The sequence below is a fragment of the Gadus chalcogrammus genome, chromosome 5 (genome assembly GCF_026213295.1).
Source record: "Gadus chalcogrammus isolate NIFS_2021 chromosome 5, NIFS_Gcha_1.0, whole genome shotgun sequence".
NCBI lineage: Eukaryota > Metazoa > Chordata > Actinopteri > Gadiformes > Gadidae > Gadus > Gadus chalcogrammus.
This window is the reverse complement of record NC_079416.1, coordinates 19,795,091-19,818,325: the sequence shown is the minus strand read 5'-3', so window position 1 is coordinate 19,818,325 and position 23,235 is coordinate 19,795,091. Positions and strand designations below refer to the sequence as shown.

At 42.6% G+C, this 23,235-nt stretch overlaps 3 gene segments (V, D, J or C); all 3 read right to left on the bottom strand.

The window, feature by feature from the left end:
* Positions 1-1,436: 1,436 nt before the first annotated feature.
* On the bottom strand, positions 1,437-2,313 carry LOC130382956 (immunoglobulin kappa constant-like; the record flags this gene model as incomplete). The annotated part of the segment is given in 2 exon segments: positions 1,437-1,762; positions 2,286-2,313. Coding segments are annotated over 2 exon segments (354 nt in total), but the record flags the coding sequence as incomplete, so codon positions are not given.
* Positions 2,314-5,540: 3,227 nt separating this feature from the next.
* Positions 5,541-6,618, bottom strand: LOC130382944 (immunoglobulin kappa constant-like; the record flags this gene model as incomplete). The annotated part of the segment is given in 2 exon segments: positions 5,541-6,063; positions 6,585-6,618. Coding segments are annotated over 2 exon segments (360 nt in total), but the record flags the coding sequence as incomplete, so codon positions are not given.
* A 14,885-nt stretch (positions 6,619-21,503) lies between these two features.
* Positions 21,504-22,387, bottom strand: LOC130382947 (immunoglobulin kappa constant-like; the record flags this gene model as incomplete). The annotated part of the segment is given in 2 exon segments: positions 21,504-21,829; positions 22,354-22,387. Coding segments are annotated over 2 exon segments (360 nt in total), but the record flags the coding sequence as incomplete, so codon positions are not given.
* Positions 22,388-23,235: the final 848 nt, after the last annotated feature.

Below are 23,235 nucleotides of genomic sequence, written 5' to 3'. Positions count from 1 at the left end.
CCTCCTCCTCCTCCTCCCTCTTCTCCTCCTCCTCCTCCTCCTCCTCCTCCCTCTCGTCCTCCTCCTCCCTCTCGTCCTCCTCCTCCTCCTCCTCCTCCTCCTCCTCACCCCCCAGTCCCTCTAGCCCCCGCTCCTCTCACAGCTCCTCAGACCCTACTCCCCCTCCCAGAATCTCCGTCCTCAGACCACGGACTGCTTTACCCCCCCCACCCCCCCCCCCCCCGGGTTAGGGACTTCAGCTATGGACAGAGCCTTTAGGGTGGCTGCCCCCACTCTGTGGAACTCAAGATCCTCAACGCTGGATCCATCTGCGTTTTTTAGAGCTGCCTGAAGACTCACTTACTTGGCCTTGAATTTGGAACATGATCTAATCTTATTTATTTGTTTATTTATTGTTTTGATTGTTTCAAAATATAATATTTGACGTTGTTTTGTTCTTTGTCACCCACATTTAAAGCAGCTTACGTCCTGATGAAAGGAAAAAGTTTCTTATTATTAGTATTATGAATGGATTGAAGCCAGCTATTTATTAAATAAAACCTGAAGATAGTGGAGTTCATGGAATCAGTCTTTATCGTAATGGCGTTGTTCGGACACTAGAGGGCGCCATTGAGCTGATACTGCTTTCACTGGAATCTCCAGAGACTCCTTTGTAAACCTCAGCCCTATATTTCCACTGACTTTCTGCTGCTCAAGAGACACAGGTGCACATCAGCTAAAAATGGACATCATTTGAATAGCTACAGTTCACTGCTCACAGAATAGGCCTACGTTTAATTATACACTTTTTTTGCGACTTCGGTTTGGTCTGACTCATAGACGGACATTATGAATGTGTTACTGTTTCCCCCACTCATCCTGCTGGGGTTCTTATGTCTTGGTGAGGGATACTGAATTTATTTTGGGACGTAATTTTCTATGTTTCTGAGATTGTATCTGCAGAAACCTGGACATCTCTCTGAACTACTATTATATGAAGTGACAGAAAGTCAGTCTGACACACATGGGTCATTTCAGCAGCAGTGGCTCTATGACTGACACTGGTCCACTGAATACACTGAACACACTTTACAACATCCACACAACCAACACTTTGCGCATTCAGAGATATACATCATAGCCTCCCCTCGTGGGGAAATTTGTTTGATGAAGATGGCAGAGGTTTTATATGCTCATTAGAAGTCACATTAATTCGAAACTACAGAAGATAAACGATAGTAAATGATGACAAGAAAGAATTTATTCTTTATATCTTTATTAAATGTTCCAGATGTGACCAACAAGCAACGGGTAAAAATCTGAAATGTTAATGAATCAAAGACATGTTATATTAATGTAAATCATCTAAAGCTGCGGTGCCACCTGAGACAGAGAGACATAAAGCAGACGTGTCAGAGGAGATCTGTATCCTCCAGTACCTCCATGCTGGAGCCTCTCTACTCTGAACACTCTCCAGGATTCAGGGTTTGAGTGACAGGCTGCGTCTGGCCATTCTTACTGGCCTCACAGCTCACTGAGCCCGCCTTCCTCCACTGGTCTGCAGGGAGGGTCAAGGTGCTGCTCCAGCTGTAGTGGCCATCTTTCCCCTGGACCCCCAGGCTATCTGACACCCCCCCAGACCTGCTGCTGCCCCCCACCTTCCAGCCAAGCTTCCAGTCTGAGGGGAAGCCCCCACTGGCCACACACACTAGTGTAGCACTGCCCTGCTCCAGCTCCACTCTGGAGGGAGGGAGGACGCTCAGCGTGGGCTGCACCACTCCCACTGGAAGAGAGAGAGAGGAGTGGACAACAGGCTCAGTTAACATCAGCCTCATAGGAGCACAGAGGGAAGGGACAGCTTCCTGTTCACCAGCAGTTGGTGACATTAAAGAGGAAGGAAACCATTGTTTTTAAAATCTCTTCATTAAAACGGTAACATGTTTATATTTAAAATGATTGAACTTCAAAATGTAGCATTTTATTGGGTTAACATTAATCGGCAAGTGTGAATTTCTTCAAACTTAAATATGACTCATTTGCCATTTCAATAAATGAATAATGCCACAGCAATAATGAGGTCTTTCATGAAATACATTATATTGTAGAACATACCTAACATATGCAGTGTATTTTAAAAGTCAGAACTCTGTACCACAATATATTTACACTTTGTCCTCGGCTTATCTTTAAAAAAAAACGACAAGAAATTGAAAATATAGAAAGTTCCAAAAGATAAGATTATCACGCTTAATTATATTTAGAGAAAGTTAAATATGCCAGTCAAAGAAAAGTGTCCTTGTACTTACAGTCAACGATGAGTTTGGTGCCTCCACCAAAAGTCCACCACAGTGATACAAACTCATTAAGAGGCTGTACAAAAACCTCCTGCACACTAAAGACTCATCTCACTGACACACAAACACTGGCTTTTCACTAAAATGGATGAATTAGTCAATATTTGATTCATTGGAAATATTATAATTAATATATAGTAATTTTATGAATGTATAGTAATTTAATGAAATACATTCATCATTCATTTATTGTCATAACATTTTTAAAGACTCTTTTACAAAAGGTTTATTGTTTTAAAAGATGTCTATTAATTTGACTTCATAAAAAACCTTCAAGCCAATGTTATATTCATGCATTTATTATGTACAGAACAATATGTTTTTATCTATTATTCTGGGTTCAGGTAATAATGTAACGACAATTTATTTCAAACAAATGGAAAGTTAAAGGATTTCATACAAACCAGGATTGGCTTCAACCAGATAAAATGTTATGCATTTTAAATTCCAATCGTTTCCAGTAAATCTGAATTTGTATTCCAAATATAACTCGTGTTTGATTCAAACAAATAGAAAGTTAAAGGATTTCATACAAACCAGGATTGGCTTTAACCAGATAAAATGTTATGCATTTTAAATTCCAATCGTTTCCAGTAAATCTGAATTTGTATTCCAAAAGAATGAATGTAGAAGAAACACAGCGGTCCTCCCAGAACGTCTGCAGTCACTCTCACCCCCGTCTGATGAGTGGAAACAGGTCATTTCCATATAGAGGAAGCTTTGCATGCTCAGCTGAAACTGGGGTTCTGAGAGGGTTTAAAGTCCTCTGAGTTCAACGCTGCAGGACTCTGAGCTGTCACTCAACACCCCAGAAACCGTGGCAACCATGAATCACCTCACCCTCCTTTTCTGGACAGTGGTCTGTGGATCCTTAACAGGTTGGTTCATTCCACTCAGTCTAAATGTGGACCACCCTTCTCTGTTTGATGTGTTTTCTATTGGATAACTCAATGTTTGGTTTGTTTGTTTCCTACAGGAACCAGCAGTCAGGTGACTGTGACTCAGACACCAGTGGTGTCCGTTACTCCAGGATCCACAGTCACTCTGACCTGTAAAACCAGCACAGCGGTTCACAATAATGATTTTCTTTACTGGTATCAACAGAAGCCTGGAGAAGAACCCAAGCTCCTTATAACACGTGTCAGTACACGTGTATCACCAACACCAGCTCGGTTTAGTGGCAGTGGAAGCAGCACTGACTTCTCTCTGACCATCAACGGCGCCCAGCGTGAAGATGCAGCAGTTTATCACTGTCAGAGTTTCCACTATCCTAACAGTGTCTATGTGTTCACACAGTGATTGAGAGCCGTACAAAAACCTCCCTCGGTCACACTGCGTAGACACTGAGCTGTTACAGCAGGAACCTGCTGCAGCTGCTGAGGGGGAAGAGACTCTGACACAGAGCGCTGAGCACAGAGCTGGCTCTAACCAGGGGCCTCAACCAAGAGCCAGCATTAGATTCCTCAGCATTAAACATACAAGTACTACCTCAACTAGCACGTATTACATACAACCACTACCTCAACTACCACGTATTACATACAACTAATACTTCAACATGTTGAATACAACTACAACCTCAACTTCATCATATTACATCCCCCCCCCCCTCCCCCTAGTCACACCTCAGCAGTAAGAAGACAGAGTCCTGGTTGAGGCCCCCAGGCCCCAGAAGGTCGGGGATCTGGTCCTTCCATGGACGGCTGCTCCGTCTGCCCCTTCTCTCCAGTCCCCAACCTGGGGGGGTCCCAGACTCATCCCTATCACTGGTTCCCCACATGGAGTCCATCAACAGATAGACATTGGACCCCCTCAGAAACATGTCCAGACTGGGGCCGTCCCTCACTGGGGGGTGACCCACAGAGCCCTGGATCGGCTCCAGTGTACCAATCCCACCCCCCCCCCCCCCCGCTCATCCACCTCCACCGGGTCCCATTAAGGTCCTGTAGCACCTCCTCCTCCTCCTCCTCCTCCTCCTCCTCCTCCTCCTCCTCCTCCTCCTCCTCCTCCTCCTCCTCCTCCTCCTCCTCCTCCTCCTCCTCCTCCTCCTCCTCACCCCCCAGTCCCTCTAGCCCCCGCTCCTCTCACAGCTCCTCAGACCCTACTCCCCCTCCCAGAATCTCCGTTCCTCAGATCACGGACTGCTTTACCCCCCCACCCCCCCACCCCGGGTTAGGGACTTCAGCTATGGACAGAGCCTTTAGGGTGGCTGCCCCCACTCTGTGGAACTCGCTCCCCGGGAGATCCTGAACGCTGGATCCATCTGCGTTTTCACAAGCTGCCTGAAGACCCACTTACTGGGCCTGGACTTTGAACATGATCTTTTCTTATTGATTCATTTATTTATTGTTTGATTGTTTGAAAATATAATATTTCATATTTTCTTGTTCTGTGTCCACATCACTTAAAGCAGCTTGGGTCCTGATGAAAGGAACGACTTTATTTGTATTATTATGAATAGAATATAGTCTGCTATATATTTCATAAAACCTGAAGATAATTTAGTTCATGTAATCAGTCTTTATTGCATACCGTTGGTTTGACACTAGAGGGCGCCATTGAGCTGGTATGGAGACATGCACACATACTGCTTTCCCTGGAATCTCCAGAGACTCTTCTGAAAGTTTCAGCCCTACATTTCCACTGACTTTCTGTCACTTGAGAGACACAGGTGCACATCTGCTAAAACTGGACATCATTTGAATAGCTACGGTTCACCGCTCACAGAATACGTTCAAAGAAACACATATTTTAGCCATGTCGGTTTGGTCTTTGACTCAGACAGACATTATGAATATGTTACTGTATCCCCCACTCAGCATTATAGGGTTCTTATGTCTTGTTGAGGGATACTGAATGTTTTTCGAGCCGTAATTTTTCATGTGTCTGAGTTTGTATCTGCAGAAACCTGCACATCTCTCTGAACTACTATTATATGAAGTGACAGAAAGTCAGTCTGACACACATGGGTCATTTCAGCAGCAGTGGCTCTATGACTGACACTGGTCCACTGAACACACTAAACACACTTTACAACATCCACACAACCAACACTTTGCTCATTCAGAGATATACGTCATAGCCTCTCCTCGTGGGGAAATTTGTTTGATGTAGATGGCAGAGGTTTTATATGCTTATGAAGCCACATTAATTCGAAAATACAGAAGATAAACGATAATAAATGATGACGAGAAAGAATTGATTCTTTATATCTTTATTAAATGTTCAACATGTGACCAACACAATCAATGGGTAAAAATCTGAAAGCATAACGTTAATGAATCAAACACGAGTTATATTAATGTAAATCATCAAAAGCTGCAGTGCCAACTGAGACAGAGAGACATAAAGCAGACGTGTCAGAGGAGATCTGTATTCTCCAGTACCTCCATGCTGGAGCCTCTCTACTCTGAACACTCTCCAGGATTCAGGGTTTGAGTGACAGGCTGCGTCTGGCCATTCTTACTGGCCTCACAGCTCACTGAGCCCGCCTTCCTCCACTGGTCTGCAGGGAGGGTCAAGGTGCTGCTCCAGCTGTAGTGGCCATCTTTCCCCAGGACCCCCAGGCTATCAGACACCCCCCCAGACCTGCTGCTGCCCCCCACCTTCCAGCCAAGCTTCCAGTCTGAGGGGAAGCCCCCACTGGCCACACACACTATTGTAGCACTGCCCTGCTCCAGCTCCACTCTGGAGGGAGGGAGGACGCTCAGCGTGGGCTGCACCACTCCCACTGGAAGAGAGAGAGAGGAGTGGACAACAGGCTCAGTTAACATCAGCCTCATAGGAGCACAGAGGGAAGGGACAGCTTCCTGTTCACCAGCAGTTGGTGACATTAAAGAGGAAGGAAACCATTGTGTTTAAAATCTCTTAATTAAAACGGTAACAACATGTTTATATTTAAAATGATTGAACTTCAAAATATAGCATTTTATTGGGTTAACATTAAATCGACAAGTGTGAATTTCTTCTAAATTAAATGTGACTGATTTGCCAATTCAAAAAATTAATAATGCCACGGCAATAATGAGGTCTTTCATGAAATACATTATATTGTAGAACAACATCATATGCAGTGTATTTTAAAAGACAGGACTCTGTACCACAATATATTTACACTTTGTCCTCAGCTTATCTTTAAAAAATAACAAGAAATTAAAAATACAGAAAGTTCCAAAAGATAACATTATCACGCTTAATAATATTTAGAGAACGTTAAATATGCCAGGCAAAGAAAAGTGTCCTTGTACTTACAGTCAACGATGAGTTTGGTGCCTCCACCAAAAGTGTACCACAGTGATACAAACTCATTAAGAGGCTGTACAAAAACCTCCCGCACACTAAAGACTCATCTCACTGACACACAAACACTGGCTTTTCATTAAAATGGATGAATTAGTCAATATTTGATTCATTGGAAATATTATAATAAATATATAGTAATTTTATGAATGTATAGTAATTGAATGAAATACATTCATCATTCATTTATTGTCATAACATTTTTAAAGGCTCTTTTACAAAAGGTGTATTGTTTTTATTAAGTCTATTAATTTGACTTAATAAAAAACCTTCAAGCCAATGTTATAATCGTGCATTTATTATATACAGAACAATATGTTTTTATCTATTATTCTGGGTTCAGGTAATAATGTAACGACAATTTCTTTCAAACAAATAGAAAGTTAAAGAATTTCATACAAACCAAGATCGGCTTCAACCAGATAAAATGTTATGCATTTTAAATTCCAATAGTTTCCAGTAAATCTGAATTTATATTCCAAAAGTGTGGACGTTAAAGAGATACAGCGGTCCCCCCAGAACGTCTGCAGTCACTCTCACCCCCCGTCTGATGAGTGGAAACAGGTCATTTCCATATAGAGGAAGCTTTGCATGCTCAGCTGAAACTGGGGTTCTGAGAGGGTTTAAAGTCCTCTGAGTTCAACACTGCAGGACTCGGAGCTGTCACTCAACACCCCAGAAACCGTGGCAACCATGAATCACCTCACCCTCCTTTTCTGGACAGTGGTCTGTGGATCCTTAACAGGTTGGTTAATTCCACTCAGTCTAAATGTGGACCACCCTTCTCTGTTTGCTTGTGTTTTCTATTGGATAACTCAATGTTTGGTTTGTTTGTTTTCTACAGGAACCAGCAGTCAGGTGACTGTGACTCAGACACCAGTAGTGTCCTTTAATCCAGGAACCACAGTCACTCTGACCTGTAAAACAAACCCAGCGGTGTACAGATGGAGTGATGTACTACAGGGTATATATTGGTACCAACAGAAACCTGGAGAAGCCCCCAAGCTCATCATACGCTATATAAGTACCCTTGTATCACCAACACCAGCTCGGTTTAGTGGCAGTGGAAGCAGCACTGCCTTCTCTCTGACCATCAACGCCGCCCAGCGTGAAGATGCAGCAGTTTATCACTGTCAGAGTTTCCACTTTCCTAACAGTGTCCGGGTGTTCACACAGTGATTTAGAGCCGTACAAAAACCTCCCTCAGTCACACTGCGTAGACACTGAGCTGTTACAGCAGGAACCTGCTGCAGCTGCTGAGGGGGAAGAGACTCTGACACAGAGCGCTGAGCACAGAGCTGGCTCTAACCAGGGGCCTCAACCAAGAGCCAGCATTAGATTCCTCAGCATTATTAAACATACAAGTACTACCTCAACTACCACGTATCACATACAACTACCTCAACTACCACGTATTACATACAAGTACCACATCAACTACAATATATTACATACAACTACTACCTCAACTACCACACGTTACATACAACTACTACCTCAACAACAAGATTTTACATACAAGTACTACATGAACTACATTGCTTTGCATCCAACCAGAACTTCAACCTATTGAATAGAACTACAACCTCAACTACAAACCCCCCCTGTGTTTTCACAAGCTGCCTGAAGACCCACTTACTGGGCCTGGACTTTGGAACATGATCTTTTCTTAGTTATTCGTTTATTTATTGTTTTGATTGTTTCAAAATATAATCTTTCACGTTGTTTTGTTCTTTGTCACCTACAGTTAAAGCAGCTTGCGTCCTTATGAAAGGAACAACTTTCTTATTATTATTATTATTATGAATCAAGTCAAGCCAGCTATTTATTTAATAAAAGCTGAAGATAGTGGAGTTCATGGAATCAGTCTTTATTGCAATGGCGTTGGTTGGACACAAGATGACGCCATTGAGCTATTAAGGAGACATGCACACATACTGCTTTCACTGGAACCTCCAGAGACTCCTTTGAAAACCTCAGCCCTATATTTCCACTGACTTTCTGCCACTCAAGAGACACAGGTGCACCTCAGCTAAAAATGGACATCATTTGAGTCGCTACAGTTCACTGCTCACGTACTGCGTCTTTGGTTTAGTTGCTGTGATCATGACTGGACGCCTGGCCACACCACCGGACAGCGACTAGCTCACTCACCAGCACATCAACCTCAACACCCTGGTCACTCATTTTCTATGTTCCATTTTCTCAAAATCTAACAATGACTGCCCAACTAAGATATTACTACTGTTGGTTTAAGAAAAAAACAAATACTCTTGTTGAGCTGGTCAAAGAAAAGTATTTTATTGTATCTTCTTTTGACATTTTCTCTCCATTGTAATCTCTCCTTACCTGTCCTACCTACCTATCATCCCATTTAAGTTGATCAACAAAGTGTGGGTTCCCATTTTATCACAGTTTAGTTCTTTAATAACAAGGCATATATCGTAAAAGCACATATTTTTCACATGGCAACCGTTATCATGTAACCATTTGTCATTCTTTTAGTGACTTGAGTGAAGCAGTGTAATCGTGACTGTGCCTGCCTTAGGTTGTCCCAATGTTTAAGGTGGGATCTTACCCGTCATTGACTAACCAGCCTTCCATACTCGCCTATTACAGGTTGCCAAATAGATGCAAAGGCTGCCATGTGCATTGAGGAAATAGAATTATTGTTATTATCCTAGATTTGTCTACATGTGTACCAATGAGTGGAGTCTTCTGCTTAACCAAGGAACTGTCCTCACAGTATACAGCATCTGCCTTTATCCCTCCAGTAGGATTTAGTGATATGAGAGCCAAGTGTTCTTGATGAAGCCACCTCAGCATACACCTTTAGAAGATCAGTTCATGTGTCCATACAGCTGGTGAAGCAGCTGCAGAAGTGGCTCATGAGTTAGGCCTAAGAGGGAACATGTTGCCTGCTTTTCCGTAGACACTGTAATACTAAATTAAATATGTTCCCCTCAACTGGCAAATGAGAAACACAAAACAAGGCAACTTACTGGTAGCTGGTGGTGGTGGTGGTGGTGGTGGTGGTGGTGGTGGTGAATTAGTTCACCACCACCCTTACCTGAATTACCCTTACCTGAATAAGCTCTTTAAAAAGTCCTGTACCCAGTTCAGCATACGCCCTCTAATCCCTGCATCGTACGGCTTAATGATGAGCCCCTCCTTCCACAACATGTCATAAGCCTTTTCGATATCCATGATCCATGATATCTCTTGATTAACCATGGCTTTCTTTACATCCGAATCCAGGGAGATCACAGAATCCACGGTGCTTCTTCCTCTGCGAAACCCACTTTGCATTAGTGTGACCCGCCCCTCCTTCTCCAGTTTGTATGCTAACCTATCCGTCACCATTCTTTCCATTATTGTACACATCACTGCTGTTGGTGTAATGGGTCTATATGACCCTGGATGCTCTGCTTCCTTCCCTGGCTTTAACATTGGGACCACCACTGCCTGTTTCCAGGCTAATGGAAGCCTTCCTTCCTTCCAAACAGTATTCATAAGTGCTAACATTTCATCCACCACCAGATCACCTATTCTTTTAAATATCTCATAGCTTATGCCGTCCTTCCCTGGTGCTGTTTCCCCCCCTTTATTTATGGCTCTGCGCAGCTCTTCAATTGAAAAGTACAAATGAACACAATCAGCATTATCGTCATTCACCCCGAGTTTAAAAATATGTTGTCTTAGCGTCTCATTCCTCTTTCTAATACCTTCCTCCCCAATGTTTGCTCCCCTATGTACATCCTTAAACTTACTCTCACACATTTCTGCTTTCTCTATATCACTCTTTGCTATAACTCCCTTTTCCTCCAATACTGGCATTCTCCTTTTCCTGACCACTCCTGACATACGATGAACTGCTGCCCATATGTCTCCAACTGATGTATCCACGCCCAATTCTCCACAATAACCTCTCCAACACTCTTTTTTTGTAACCTTAATTACTCTTCTCGCCTTAGCCCTCAGCCTTTTGTACTCTATTGCATTATTCTCTGTTGGGCACTTTCTCAATAGTCTATATGCACAGTTTCTATCCCTAACTGCTTTATCACAAGCCCTATTCCACCATGGCACGCTTACTCTAGTTTTAGGGTTTTTCTTTAAAGGGATGCACTCATATGCACTACTTAATATCATTGCACAGAAACTATTGTTCCTCTCATCTATTGATCCCTCTCCATTCACACTATCAAGGCCACTATCACATTTACTAGAGAACTTCTCCCAGTCTGCCTTTCCATAGTTAAAATATGTTGGTCTAGTCTGATCATCAGTTAGCAAAGTTTTCCCAAACTTCAAAAGTGTTGGAAAGTGATCACTACCCATTGAGCGCATGTCCATATTGTCCCATTCTCCTACTCTTGCGTATTCACTGGATGCTAGTGCTAAATCTATGCATGAACCTACCCCTGTCTTAATTTCAAACCTAGTTGGCCTGCCATCATTCATACATACTAACCCATGTTTGTCCATAAAATCCTCCACTGTGCTCCCATTTGTATCTTTCATTCTGCTTCCCCACAAAGGATTATGTGCATTAAAGTCACCTAGCCAAATAATCGGTGCCCCCATCTGTTCCATAATCTCCTCCAAATCGATTATGTCGACTGGCAAGCAGGGATTATAAAAGTTAACTATATTTACCCACTTATTATTTCCCCACACCTTTACCACCACACACTCTAGAGAAGACTTAATTTTCACCCTCTGGTACTTCACATCAAACCGTACAAACGTTGCACACCCTCCTCCTGCTTTCCCACTTCGGTCCCGTCTAATACTTTCATACCCTGGCACGACAAAGTCCAAACAAGGTTTGAGCCAAGTTTCCTGAATACACAGTAAAGCTGGTTCATACTCTCCATTAAAAACATCCACAAATCTTTTAAACTCTTGGCCATTTGCGATCAGGCTCCTTGCGTTCCATTGCATTAAATAAAACATCAATAGATTAAGTATCCTCATATTCAGTCATGTCCATTTCCCCTTCTTTACCATTTCCCTCACTCCTGCCTTTACCCCTCCCTTCTCTCTCCCTCCCTTCTCTCTCCCTCCCTCCCTCTCTCCTGCACCTCAATCTTCTGCCTCATGAATGTCTGTAACTCCTCTGGGCCCATTTCTACCTCCTCAAGAAACCTTTCGGCCGCCTCCACCACAATTTTAATAGCGTCAGACCTCTTGGTTATGTTTCTTGCTGCCCACACCACATCTACCATGAAAGCAAGGAGTGACTGTTTGTCCTCTATCCGCATTGCATCCCCTTCTCCTGGCCGCTGGTGAGCACTAGTCCCCACTGCGCTGTTAGCGTCCCCCCGTGCCTTTTACTTTTCTTACTGGCCACGTCTGCTTTCATCCCTGCAGCTTTATAGCAATCCACGTGATTGCTGAGGGGCTGCAGGTGTGTCTGATCAGTCCGATGGGGAGGGTGGTACCTGGGACAGCACACCAAACAGCAGGGGATCATTTCTTCCTGACTCTGGTGAACAAGTGTCTTGTGTTGGCGTATCTGTATAGCGGCAAGCAGGTGACCCACATGCACCTCGGCACCTCGTAATGCAGAGCTGGTTATAAAGATCCTGTGTCTAAGCAGTGAAGGGGCACCAAACAGTAATGATAATTAAATATGTTCCCCTCAACTGGCAAATGAGAAATACAAAACCAGGCATCTATCTGGTAGCTGGTGGTGGTGGTGGTGGTGGTGAGGTTCACCAGAGTCAGGAGAGACCATGGCAGCAGTGTAGCTTGATGCCCGTCGTCCTGCAGTCAGACGTAGGCTTGGTTTGCGGCCTTGGGCAGCTGTCATACCAAGAGGTGTGGGGGGACACCTCTTGGCACCTCTCCGTTCCTCCCTCCCTCCTGACCAGGTGGTACGGCCAGGATGGACAGAGGCTCCCCGACACTGGTTTGCATTAAAATGTTGTAGTATGAGTTTATGTGAATATGAATACAGATGAATACAGAAGAAATTAAAATATATGTCCTTTCCTTGTAAATCATGCTTGGTACACAAATATATATGAAATAAACAAATTACACTACATTGTCAAATGCTCAGAATCCAATATGAACTGTATTTTGTATTGCGTGGCATGGAGGTGCAAAGCGGGAATTAATGACTATATGTGCATGTGTGCAGGTGTGTGTGTGTGTGTGTGTGTGTGTGTGTGTGTGTGTGTGTGTGTGTGTGTGTGTGTGTGTGTGTGTGTGTGTCTTCTCATGTCATAAGAAGTAGGTGTATCAGAATGGGAAGACATCTTCAATAAAAACAGCTGAAAACGAAGCGGTATGAAACTAAAACTGACTCTGAAGAAAGTTTAAATGATATCGAAATTCCGTTTAGATATTATGGAAGATTCAAGTGTGTAGATTTGTTAAATGGTTTGAACGAAGATAAACGGTTGAAAATTGATTTAGTTACCACTGTGGTGTGTGTGTGTGTGTGTGGGACGGCTGGTTTACCCTGTGTGCTTTGATTACTGATTCTCCACAGGTGTGAGCCTGTCTCAGCCCCAGAGTCCAATCAGCCTGACTCAGGCCAGGTGAGGCCAGGTGAGGCCTACACATTTCTGGGCACAATAATCTCCTCCTCTCTGAAATGGTAAGATAACATAACTGCTATTATTTAAAAAGCCCACCAGAGGCTCTTTTTCCTTTAAACAAGTTTGTGGTGGCCTGTAAGGGGATGCAGCAGTTCTACCGAGCCACCTTTGAGAGCGTCCTTACGTTCTCAATCACAGTCTGGTACGGCAACTCTACTGTCCAGCAGAGGTACTGTCCAACCTGCTAACTCCCTCTTCAATCCCCTCCCATCAGGTAGGAGGTTGAGGGCCATCCACACTGAAACCTCCCGCTTCCTCAACAGCACATACTGCAGAACCATTACACCTCTTAACAACTCTACATCCCTACACCAGTATATCAGGAATGCAGACTCACCCAGTGGCCCTGTATAGTATAATACGCACAGATTTCTACTCTGTTTTTATATACTGGGAGTTTTCTTAACTATGTACTTATTTATTGGACCTTATGCAGATTTGCACATCACTTGATCCATGCCAATTTTCACATCACTTGCACCTATAAGCCCCTGCCACTTTAACCCAACATGCAGCACTTACCCTGGCCTGTCAGCCAGGTGTAAGAGAGCTATATGTCTTATGTGAGGGCATGTCCCATTTTCTTTTATCTGCCTATGTGTTGTATCTAAGGGTCTTTTGTGTGGGTCTTTGTTATGTACTATCATGAAGTCACAAAAAGAAATACCTAGCAACCTGTACAGAGTTGTAGGGCAATAAAGTATTGAATTTGAATCTGAATCAGTCTTTATTGCAATGGCGTTGGTTGGACACTAGATGGCGGCATTGGGCAGGTATGGAGACATGCACACACACCGCTTTCACTGGAATCTCCAGAGACTCTTCTGAAAGTCTCAGCCCTACATTCACTCTGACTTTCTGTCTCTAAAGAGACACAGGTGCACATCTGCTGAACTAAACTGGACATCATTTGAATAGCCACTGCTCACAGAATACGTTTAAAGAAACACATATTTTAGCGTTTGTCGGTTTGGTCTTTGACTCATAGACAGACATTTAAGAATATGTTACTGTTCCCCCCACTCAGCATGCTAGGGTTCCAATGTCTTGGTGAGGGATACTGAATTTATTTTGAGGCGTAATTTTCAATCTTTCTGAGATTGTATCTGCAGAAACCTGGACATCTCTCTGAACTACAATTATATGAAGTGACAGAAAGATAGTCAGACACGTGGGTCATTTCAGCAGCAGTGGCTCTATGACTGACACTGCCCCACTGAATACAGTGAACACACTTTACAAGGAAATGCACACAACCAACACTTTGCTCATTCAGAGATATACATCATAGCCTCCCCCCGTGGGGAAATTTGTTTGATGAAGATGGCAGAGGTTTTATATGTTCATTGGAATCCACATTAATTTGGAAACACGAAAGATTAATGATAGCAAATGATGACAAGAAAGGATTTATTCTTTACATCTTTATTAAATGGTCAACATGTGACCAACACAAGCAAGGGGTAAAATCCAGAGAGCATCATGTTATTGATTAGAAGACATGTTATATTAATGTCAATTATCAAAAGCTTCAGGGCCACCTGAGACAGAGCGTCATTGAGCAGACGTGTCAGAAGAGATCTGTGTCCTCCAATTCTTCCATGCTGGAGCCTCTCTACTCTGAACACTGGTCAGGATTCAGGGTTTGAGTGACAGGCTGCGTCTGGCCATTCTTACTGGCCTCACAGCTCACTGAGCCCGCCTTCCTCCACTGGTCTGCAGGGAGGGTCAAGCTGCTGCTCCAGCTGTAGTGGCCATCTTTCCCCAGGACCACCAGGCTATCGGACACCCCCACAGACCTGCTGCTGCCCCCCACCTTCCAGCCAAGCTTCCAGTCTGAGGGGAAGCCCCCACTGGCCACACACAGCAGTGTAGCACTGCCCTGCTCCAGCTCCACTCTGGAGGGAGGGAGGACGCTCAGCGTGGGCTGCACCACTCCCACTGGAAGAGAGAGAGAGGAGTGGACAACAGGCTCAGTTAACATCAGCCTCATAGGAGCACAGAGGGAAGGGACAGCTTCCTGTTCACCAGCAGTAGGTGACATTAAAGAGGAAGGGAGCCATTGTGTTTAAAATCTCTTCATTAAAACGGTAACATGTTTATATTTAAAATGATTGAACTTCAAAATTTAGCATTTTATTGGGTTAACAATAATCGACAAGTGTGCATTTCTTCAAACTTAAATGTGACTGATTTGCCAATTCATTAAATGAATAATGCCACAGCAATAATGAGGTCTTTCATGAAATACATTATATTGTAGAACATATGTTACATATACAGTGTAATTTAAAAGACAGAACTCTGTACCACAATATATTTACACTTGGTGCTCATCTTATTCCCAGGCCAGTGTTGAGATATAATCTCTCCACCTAGTCCTCAATTTATCTTTAAAAAAAAAAATATATATATATAGAAAGTTCCAAAAGATAAGATTATCACGCTTAATTATATTTAGAGAAAGTTAAATATGCCAGGCAAAGAAAAGTGTCCTTGTACTTACAGTCAACGATGAGTTTGGTGCCTCCACCAAAAGTGTACCACAGTGATACAAACTCATTAAGAGGCTGTACAAAAACCTCCCGCACACTAAAGACTCATCTCACTGACACGCAAACACTGGCTTCTCACTCAAATTGAGGAATTAGTCGATATTTGATTCATTGGAAATATTATAATTAAAATATATTAATTGTATGAATGTATAGCAATTTAATGAAATATATTCATCATTCATTTATTTTCATAACATTTTTAAAGGCTCAATTACAAACGGTTTATTGTTTTAAAACAAGTCTATTAATTTGACTTAATAAAAAACCTTCAAGCCAATGTTATATCCATGCATTTATCATATACAAGTAAATAAGTTTTAATCTATTATTCTGGGTTCAGGTAATAATGTAACGACAATTTCTTTCAAACAAATGGAAAGTTAAAGGATTTCATACAAACCAAGATCGGCTTCAACCAGATAAAATGTTATGCATTATAAATTCCAATAGTTTAGAGTAAATCTGAATACATATTCCAAAAGTGTGAATGTAGAAGAGATACAGCGGTCCCCCCAGAACGTCTGCAGTCACTCTCACCCCCAGTCTGATGAGTGGAAACAGGTCATTTCCATATAGAGGAAGCTTTGCATGCTCAGCTGAAACTGGGGTTCTGAGAGGGTTTAAAGTCCTCTGAGTTCAACACTGCAGGAGTCAGAGCTGTCACTCAACACCTCAGAAACCGTGGCAACCATGAATCACCTCACCCTCCTTTTCTGGACAGTGGTCTGTGGATCCTTAACAGGTTGGTTCATTCCACTCAGTCAAAATGTGGACCACCCTTCTCTGTTTGCTTGTGTTTTCTATTGGATAACTCAATGTTTGGTTTGTTTGTTTTCTACAGGAACCAGCAGTCAGGTGACTGTGACTCAGACACCAGTAGTGTCCGTTAATCCAGGATCCACAGTCACTCTGACCTGTAAGACAAACCCAGCTGTTTTTAATAATAATTATCTATTCTGGTACCAACAGAAACCTGGAGAAGAACCCAAGCGCATCATAAAATATATAAACCAACTTATATCACCAACTCCGGCTCGGTTTAGTGGTAGCGGACACATGGCTGACTTCTCTCTGACCATCAACGGCGCCCAGCGTGAAGATGCAGCAGTTTATCACTGTCAGAGTCTCCACAAACTAAACAGTGTTGATTCGTTCACACAGTGATTGAGAGCCGTACAAAAACCTCCCTCAGTCCTACTGCGTAGACACTGAGCTGTTACAGCAGGAACCTGCTGCAGCTGCTGAGGGGGAAGAGACTCTGACACAGAGCGCTGAGCACAGAGCTGGCTCTAACCAGGGGCCTCAACCAAGAGCCAGCATTAGATTCCTCAGTATTATTATATTTACAAGTACTACCTCAACAACCACGCATAATATACTACCTCAACTACCACGTATTATGTACAACTACTACCGTATAATATACCACTACTACCTCAACTACCACATATTACATACAACTACTACCTCAAGTACCACGTATGACGCACGTATAACTTCTAACTCATCTACAACATATTAGATAAAACTACTACCGCAACTGCAACATATTAGATAAAACTACTGCCTTAACTACATCAAATTACAAACTACTACTGCTTTGCTGGGCTCCTCCAACACCAACACACAGCTAGATGTTGTAATGCCCTTCATTTGAAAGTTTCAAGACGATACAAGCCAAGAAGGAGGTGACCACAGACGTGAGAGAGCTCTGACCACTGTGCGTGCACGCGTGCGCGTGTGGTGACGGCTGGGTTATCCTGCGTGCATTGATTACTGATTCTCCACAGGTGTGAGCCTGTCTCAGCCCCAGAGTCCAATCAGCCTGACTCAGGCCAGGTGAGGCTGCTTCAACCAGCCATCGACCACACACACTCCACCTCCCCCAACACCAGGTGGGGGGGGGGGGGGGGGGGGGGGGGGATCCCCAGCCGAAGCCAACTCCCCCCACAAGACATGAACAAATATATAAATAATAAACCGGGTTAGCATACCCAACATTTCACCAGACTCTGACTGGGGTCACCAAACCATACGTACAACAATAATAAATGCTGTCCAGTCAGAGAGCTCACATTCAATAAGGAGATTTAAAAGTGGGTTGATGTGATTTATCTATGAACCAAGGGTCATAGGGTCAACGGAATATTTAAAGGGGCCCTATTATGCCATTTTTTACTGTTTATTATTTAATTAGTTTGACCTCATAGAATTGATTTACCACAATAAAGGGTTGTCCAGCGCATTTTTTTTCTCCTACTTTTATGAGTATTACAACCCCTATGTGAAACACCCTGTTGCTTAGAATTTTGAGGCATTTAGAATCTTGGTGCTGACGTCAATACAGGAAATCTGTCACTCTGTCTACTATGGCTTCGGTGCTACCTTACCAATTATATATTATAACTCACAGATATATTATAACTCACCAATTATATATTATAACTCACCTTACCAATTATATATATATATATATATATATATATATATATATATATATATATATACACATAATTTATGGATAATTTATATATATATATATAATTTATACATAATATATAAATAGTATTATGTCTTTCTGTCCATCTACTTCTCTACTCAAACTCTATTTTGCAATCTGATCCATTCCCCCCGACCCCAGCGTGTCCAGGAACGCAGCAAATGTTGATGACGCTCTCCCATTGACTCCCTGCAAAAGTACATGTTTACGTCACCATGTACCGGAAGTAAAAGATAACCGCAGAGAATCCCAACGAGCCGTTTCTAGGCAGCTCACAAACAGTGATTCGCGGTAGTCATTTACTCCCCCTTGTGGGATTTTTATGGTATTGTAACTTTGCCAACCATTTATATACCCCAAAATATATGTAAAGCGCAATAGGAGAAGGAAAAAACTGAAAAGCATAATAGGACCCCTTTAAATTATTGTTAAAGAGGTGAACAGAGTGGAGTTCATGGAGTCAGCGTTTCCATGAACTTCTCTTGCACTGCGCTTGTAGTCAGTGACGACCCTATGCTGCCTGACAGTCTTAATGAATTTTATTGCCGCTTTGATAAAGATCGGGATGATGCCCTTATACAACCAACGGGCATCAAAACCCTACCACCACCTTTTGTCATACAGGAGGATGAGGTTAGGCGACCACTAAAAAAGCTGAATTGCAGGAAAGGTGAAGGCCCTGACCTCGTATCCTCCACTACCATCAAACGTTGTGCTGATGAACTGACCCCAGTACTCACAGACATTTTTAACTGGTCTCGGAGGGAATGCAGAGTCCCCACATGTTTTAAGTCAGCTGTTATTATTCCTGTGCCCAAGAAGCCCAGCATCACTGGTTTAAATGATTATAGACCGGTAGCTCTTACATCTGTCATAATGAAAATCTTTGAAAAAATCATATGTGATCATCCGTCCAAAGCTGTCTGTCTAGACCCCTTTCAATTTGCATATTGGACAAATAGGTCTGTTGAGGAATGCCGTGTCACTTGGTATCCACTCTATTCTACAACATCTTGAGTCCCCAGGCAACTACACAAAGGTACTTTTTTATAGACTACAGCTCTGCTTTTAACATGATTTTACCCAGCAAACTTTTCTATAAACTCCAAAACATGGGTGTCCAGAACTCCTTATGTCACTGGATTTTAGATTTCCAGTACAGCAAAGAACACAAGTTGTCAAAATCAATAACAAGTTGTTACAGGCCAAACACACTAGCACTGGTGCCCCCCAGGAGTGTGTATTATCACCTATGTTATATTCTCTGTACATAATGACTGCATATCACACAGTGACTCAGTGAAAATGCTTACATCTGCTGATGATACAACCTTGATAGGGCTGATTTCAGGGGATGATGACAGTGCCTACAGAAATGAGGTCCTTTCCCTAACTGAATGCTGTTCCCACAACAACCTAGAGCGAAATATTGCAAAAACGAAGGAGCTGGTGGTGGACTTCCGAAGGAAGAGGAAGTAGACCCCGCCTCTGTCCATCAATGCGGCGGTGGTGGAACGGGTAGACAGCTACAAATTTCTGGGCACAATAATCTCCTCCTCTCTGAAATGGGAAGATAACATAACTGCTATTATTAGAAAAGCCCACCAGAGGCTCTTTTTCCTCCGCCAACTAAACAAGTTTGGGGTGGCCTGTAAGGGGATGTAACAGTTCTACGGAGCCACCTTTGAGAGCCTCCTTACGTTCTCAATCACAGTCTGGTATGACAACTCTACTGTCCAGCAGAGGTACTGTCCAACCTGCTAACTCCCTCTTCAATCCCCTCCCATCAGGTAGGAGGTTAAGGGCCATCCACACTGAAACCTCCCGCTTCCTCAACAGCACATACTGCAGAACCATTACACCTCTTAACAACTCTACATCCCTACACCAGTACATCAGGAATGCAGACTCACCCAGTGGCCCTGTATAGTATAATACGCACAGATTACTACTCTGTTTTTATATACTGGGAGTTTTCTTAACTATGTACTTATTTATTGGACCTTATGCATATTTGCACAACACTTGATCCATGCCAATTTGCACATCACTTGCACCTATAAGCCCCGGCCACTTTAATCAAACATACAGCACTTACCCTGACCTGTCAGCCAGGTGTAAGAGAGCTATATGTCTTATGTGAGGGGATGTCCCATTTTCTTTAATCTGCCTATGTGTTGTATCTAAGGGTCTTTTGTGTGGGTCTTTGTTATGTACTGTAATGAGCTCACTAAAAAAAAGCCTAGCAACTTGTACAGAGTTGTAGGGCAATAAAGTATTGAATCTGAATCTGAATCAGTCTTTATTGCAATGGCGTTGGTTGGGCGCTAGAGGGCGCAATTAAGCTGGTATGGAGACATGCACACAGGCTGCTTTCCCTGGAATCTCCAGAGACTCTTCTGAAAGTCTCAGCCCTACATTTCCTCTGACTTTCTGTCACTCAAGAGACACAGGTGCACATCTGCTGAACTAAACTGGACATCATTTGAATAGCCACAGCTCACTGCTCACAGAATACGTTTAAAGAAACACATCTTTTAACGTTGTCGGTTTGGTCTTTGACTCATAGACGGAACATTATGAATATGTTACTGTTTCCACCACTCAGAAGATAGGGTTCTTGTATCTTGTTGGGAGAAACTGAATGTAATTTGAGACGTACCTTTACAAGTTTCTAAATTGGTATCTGCAGAAACCTGGACATCCCCCTGAACTTCTATTTTATGAAGTGACATAAAGTCAGTCTGACACACATGGGTCATTTCAGCAGCAGTGGCTCTATGACTGACACTGGTCCACTGGATACACTGAACACATTTACAACATCCACACAACCAACACTTTGCTCATTCAGAGATACACACCATATTAAGCCTTCATTCAAAATTGTGATGAAGCTTGTCTAATAAAGATAACCTTTATTGGATATACTCATTGGTGTAAGGATTAATCGCAGACACAGCAGTTACACGATTGGAAAATATCAAAAGAAATATTGTACTTTTTGCGTTTTTATTAAATGTTCAACATGTGACAAATCCAAGCAAGGGGTAAAAACCAGAGAGAATAATGTTAATGAATCAAAAACGTGTTTTAATGTAATTCAACAAAAGCTACAGTGCCACCTTGGACAGAGAGAGATAAAGCAGACGTGTCAGAGGAGATCTGTATCCTCCAGTACCTCCATGCTGGAGCCTCTCTACTCTGAACACTCTCCAGGATTCAGGGTTTGAGTGACAGGCTGCGTCTGGCCATTCTTACTGGCCTCACAGCTCACTGAGCCCGCCTTCCTCCATTGGTCTGCAGGGAGGGTCAAGGTGCTGCTCCAGCTGTAGTGGCCATCTTTCCCCAGGACCCCCAGGCTATCTGACACCCCCCCAGACCTGCTGCTGCCCCCCACCTTCCAGCCAAGCTTCCAGTCTGAGGGGAAGCCCCCACTGGCCACACACACTAGTGTAGCACTGCCCTGCTCCAGCTCCACTCTGGAGGGAGGGAGGACGCTCAGCGTGGGCTGCACCACTCCCACTGGAAGAGAGAGAGAGGAGTGGACAACAGGCTCAGTTAACATCAGCCTCATAGGAGCACAGAGGGAAGGGACAGCTTCCTGTTCACCAGCAGTTGGTGACATTAAAGAGGAAGGAAACCATTTTGTTTAAAATCTCTTCATTAAAACGGTAAAAACATGTTTATATTTAAAATGATTGAACTTCAAAATTTAGCATTTTATTGGGTTAACATTAATCGACAAGTGTGAATTTCTTCAAACTTAAATATGACTGATTTGCCAATTCAATAAATGAATAATGCCACAGCAATAATGAGGTCTTTCATGAAATACATCATATTGTAGAACATATCTAACATATGCAGTGTATTTTAAAAGTCAGAACTCTGTACCACAATATATTAACACTTTGTCCTCAGCTTATCTTTAAAAAAACGACAAGAAATTAAAAATATAGAATGTTCCAAAAGATAAGATTATCACGCTTAATTATATTTAGAGAAAGTTAAATACGCCAGGTAAAGAAAAGTGTCCTTGTACTTACAGTCAACGATGAGTTTGGTGCCTCCACCAAAAGTGTACCACAGTGATACAAACTCATTAAGAGGCTGTACAAAAACCTCCAGCCCATTAAAGACTCATCTCACTGACACACAAACACTGGGTTTTCACTAAAATGGATGAATTAGTCGATATTTGATTCATTGGAAATATTATAATTAATATACATTAATTGTATGAATGTATAGTAATTTAATGAAATATATTCATCATTACTTTATTTTCATAACATTTTTAAAGGCTCACTTACAAACGGTTTATAGTTTTAAAACAAGTCTATTAATTTGACTTAATAAAAAACCTTCAAGCCAATGTTATATCCATGCATTTATCATATACAGAACAATATGTTTTTATCTATTATTCTGGGTTAAGGTTATAATGTAACTACAATTTCTTTCAAACAAATGGATTTCATATAAACCAAGATCGACCTCAACCAGATAAAATGTTATACATTATGAATCCCAATAGTTTCCATTAAATCTGAATTTGTATTCCAATAGTGTGAATGTAGAAGAGATACAGCGGTCCCCCCAGAATGTCTGCAGTCACTCTCACCCCCAGTCTGATGAGTGGAAACAGGTCATTTCCATATAGAGGAAGCTTTGCATGCTCAGCTGAAACTGGGGTTCTGAGAGGGTTTAAAGTCCTCTGAGTTCAACACTGCAGGACTCAGAGCTGTCACTCAACACCCCAGAAACCGTGGCAACCATGAATCACCTCACCCTCCTTTTCTGGACAGTGGTCTGTGGATCCTTAACAGGTTGGTTCATTCCACTCAGTCAAAATGTGGACCACCCTTCTCTGTTTGCTTGTGTTTTCTATTGGATAACTCAATGTTTGGTTTGTTTGTTTTCTACAG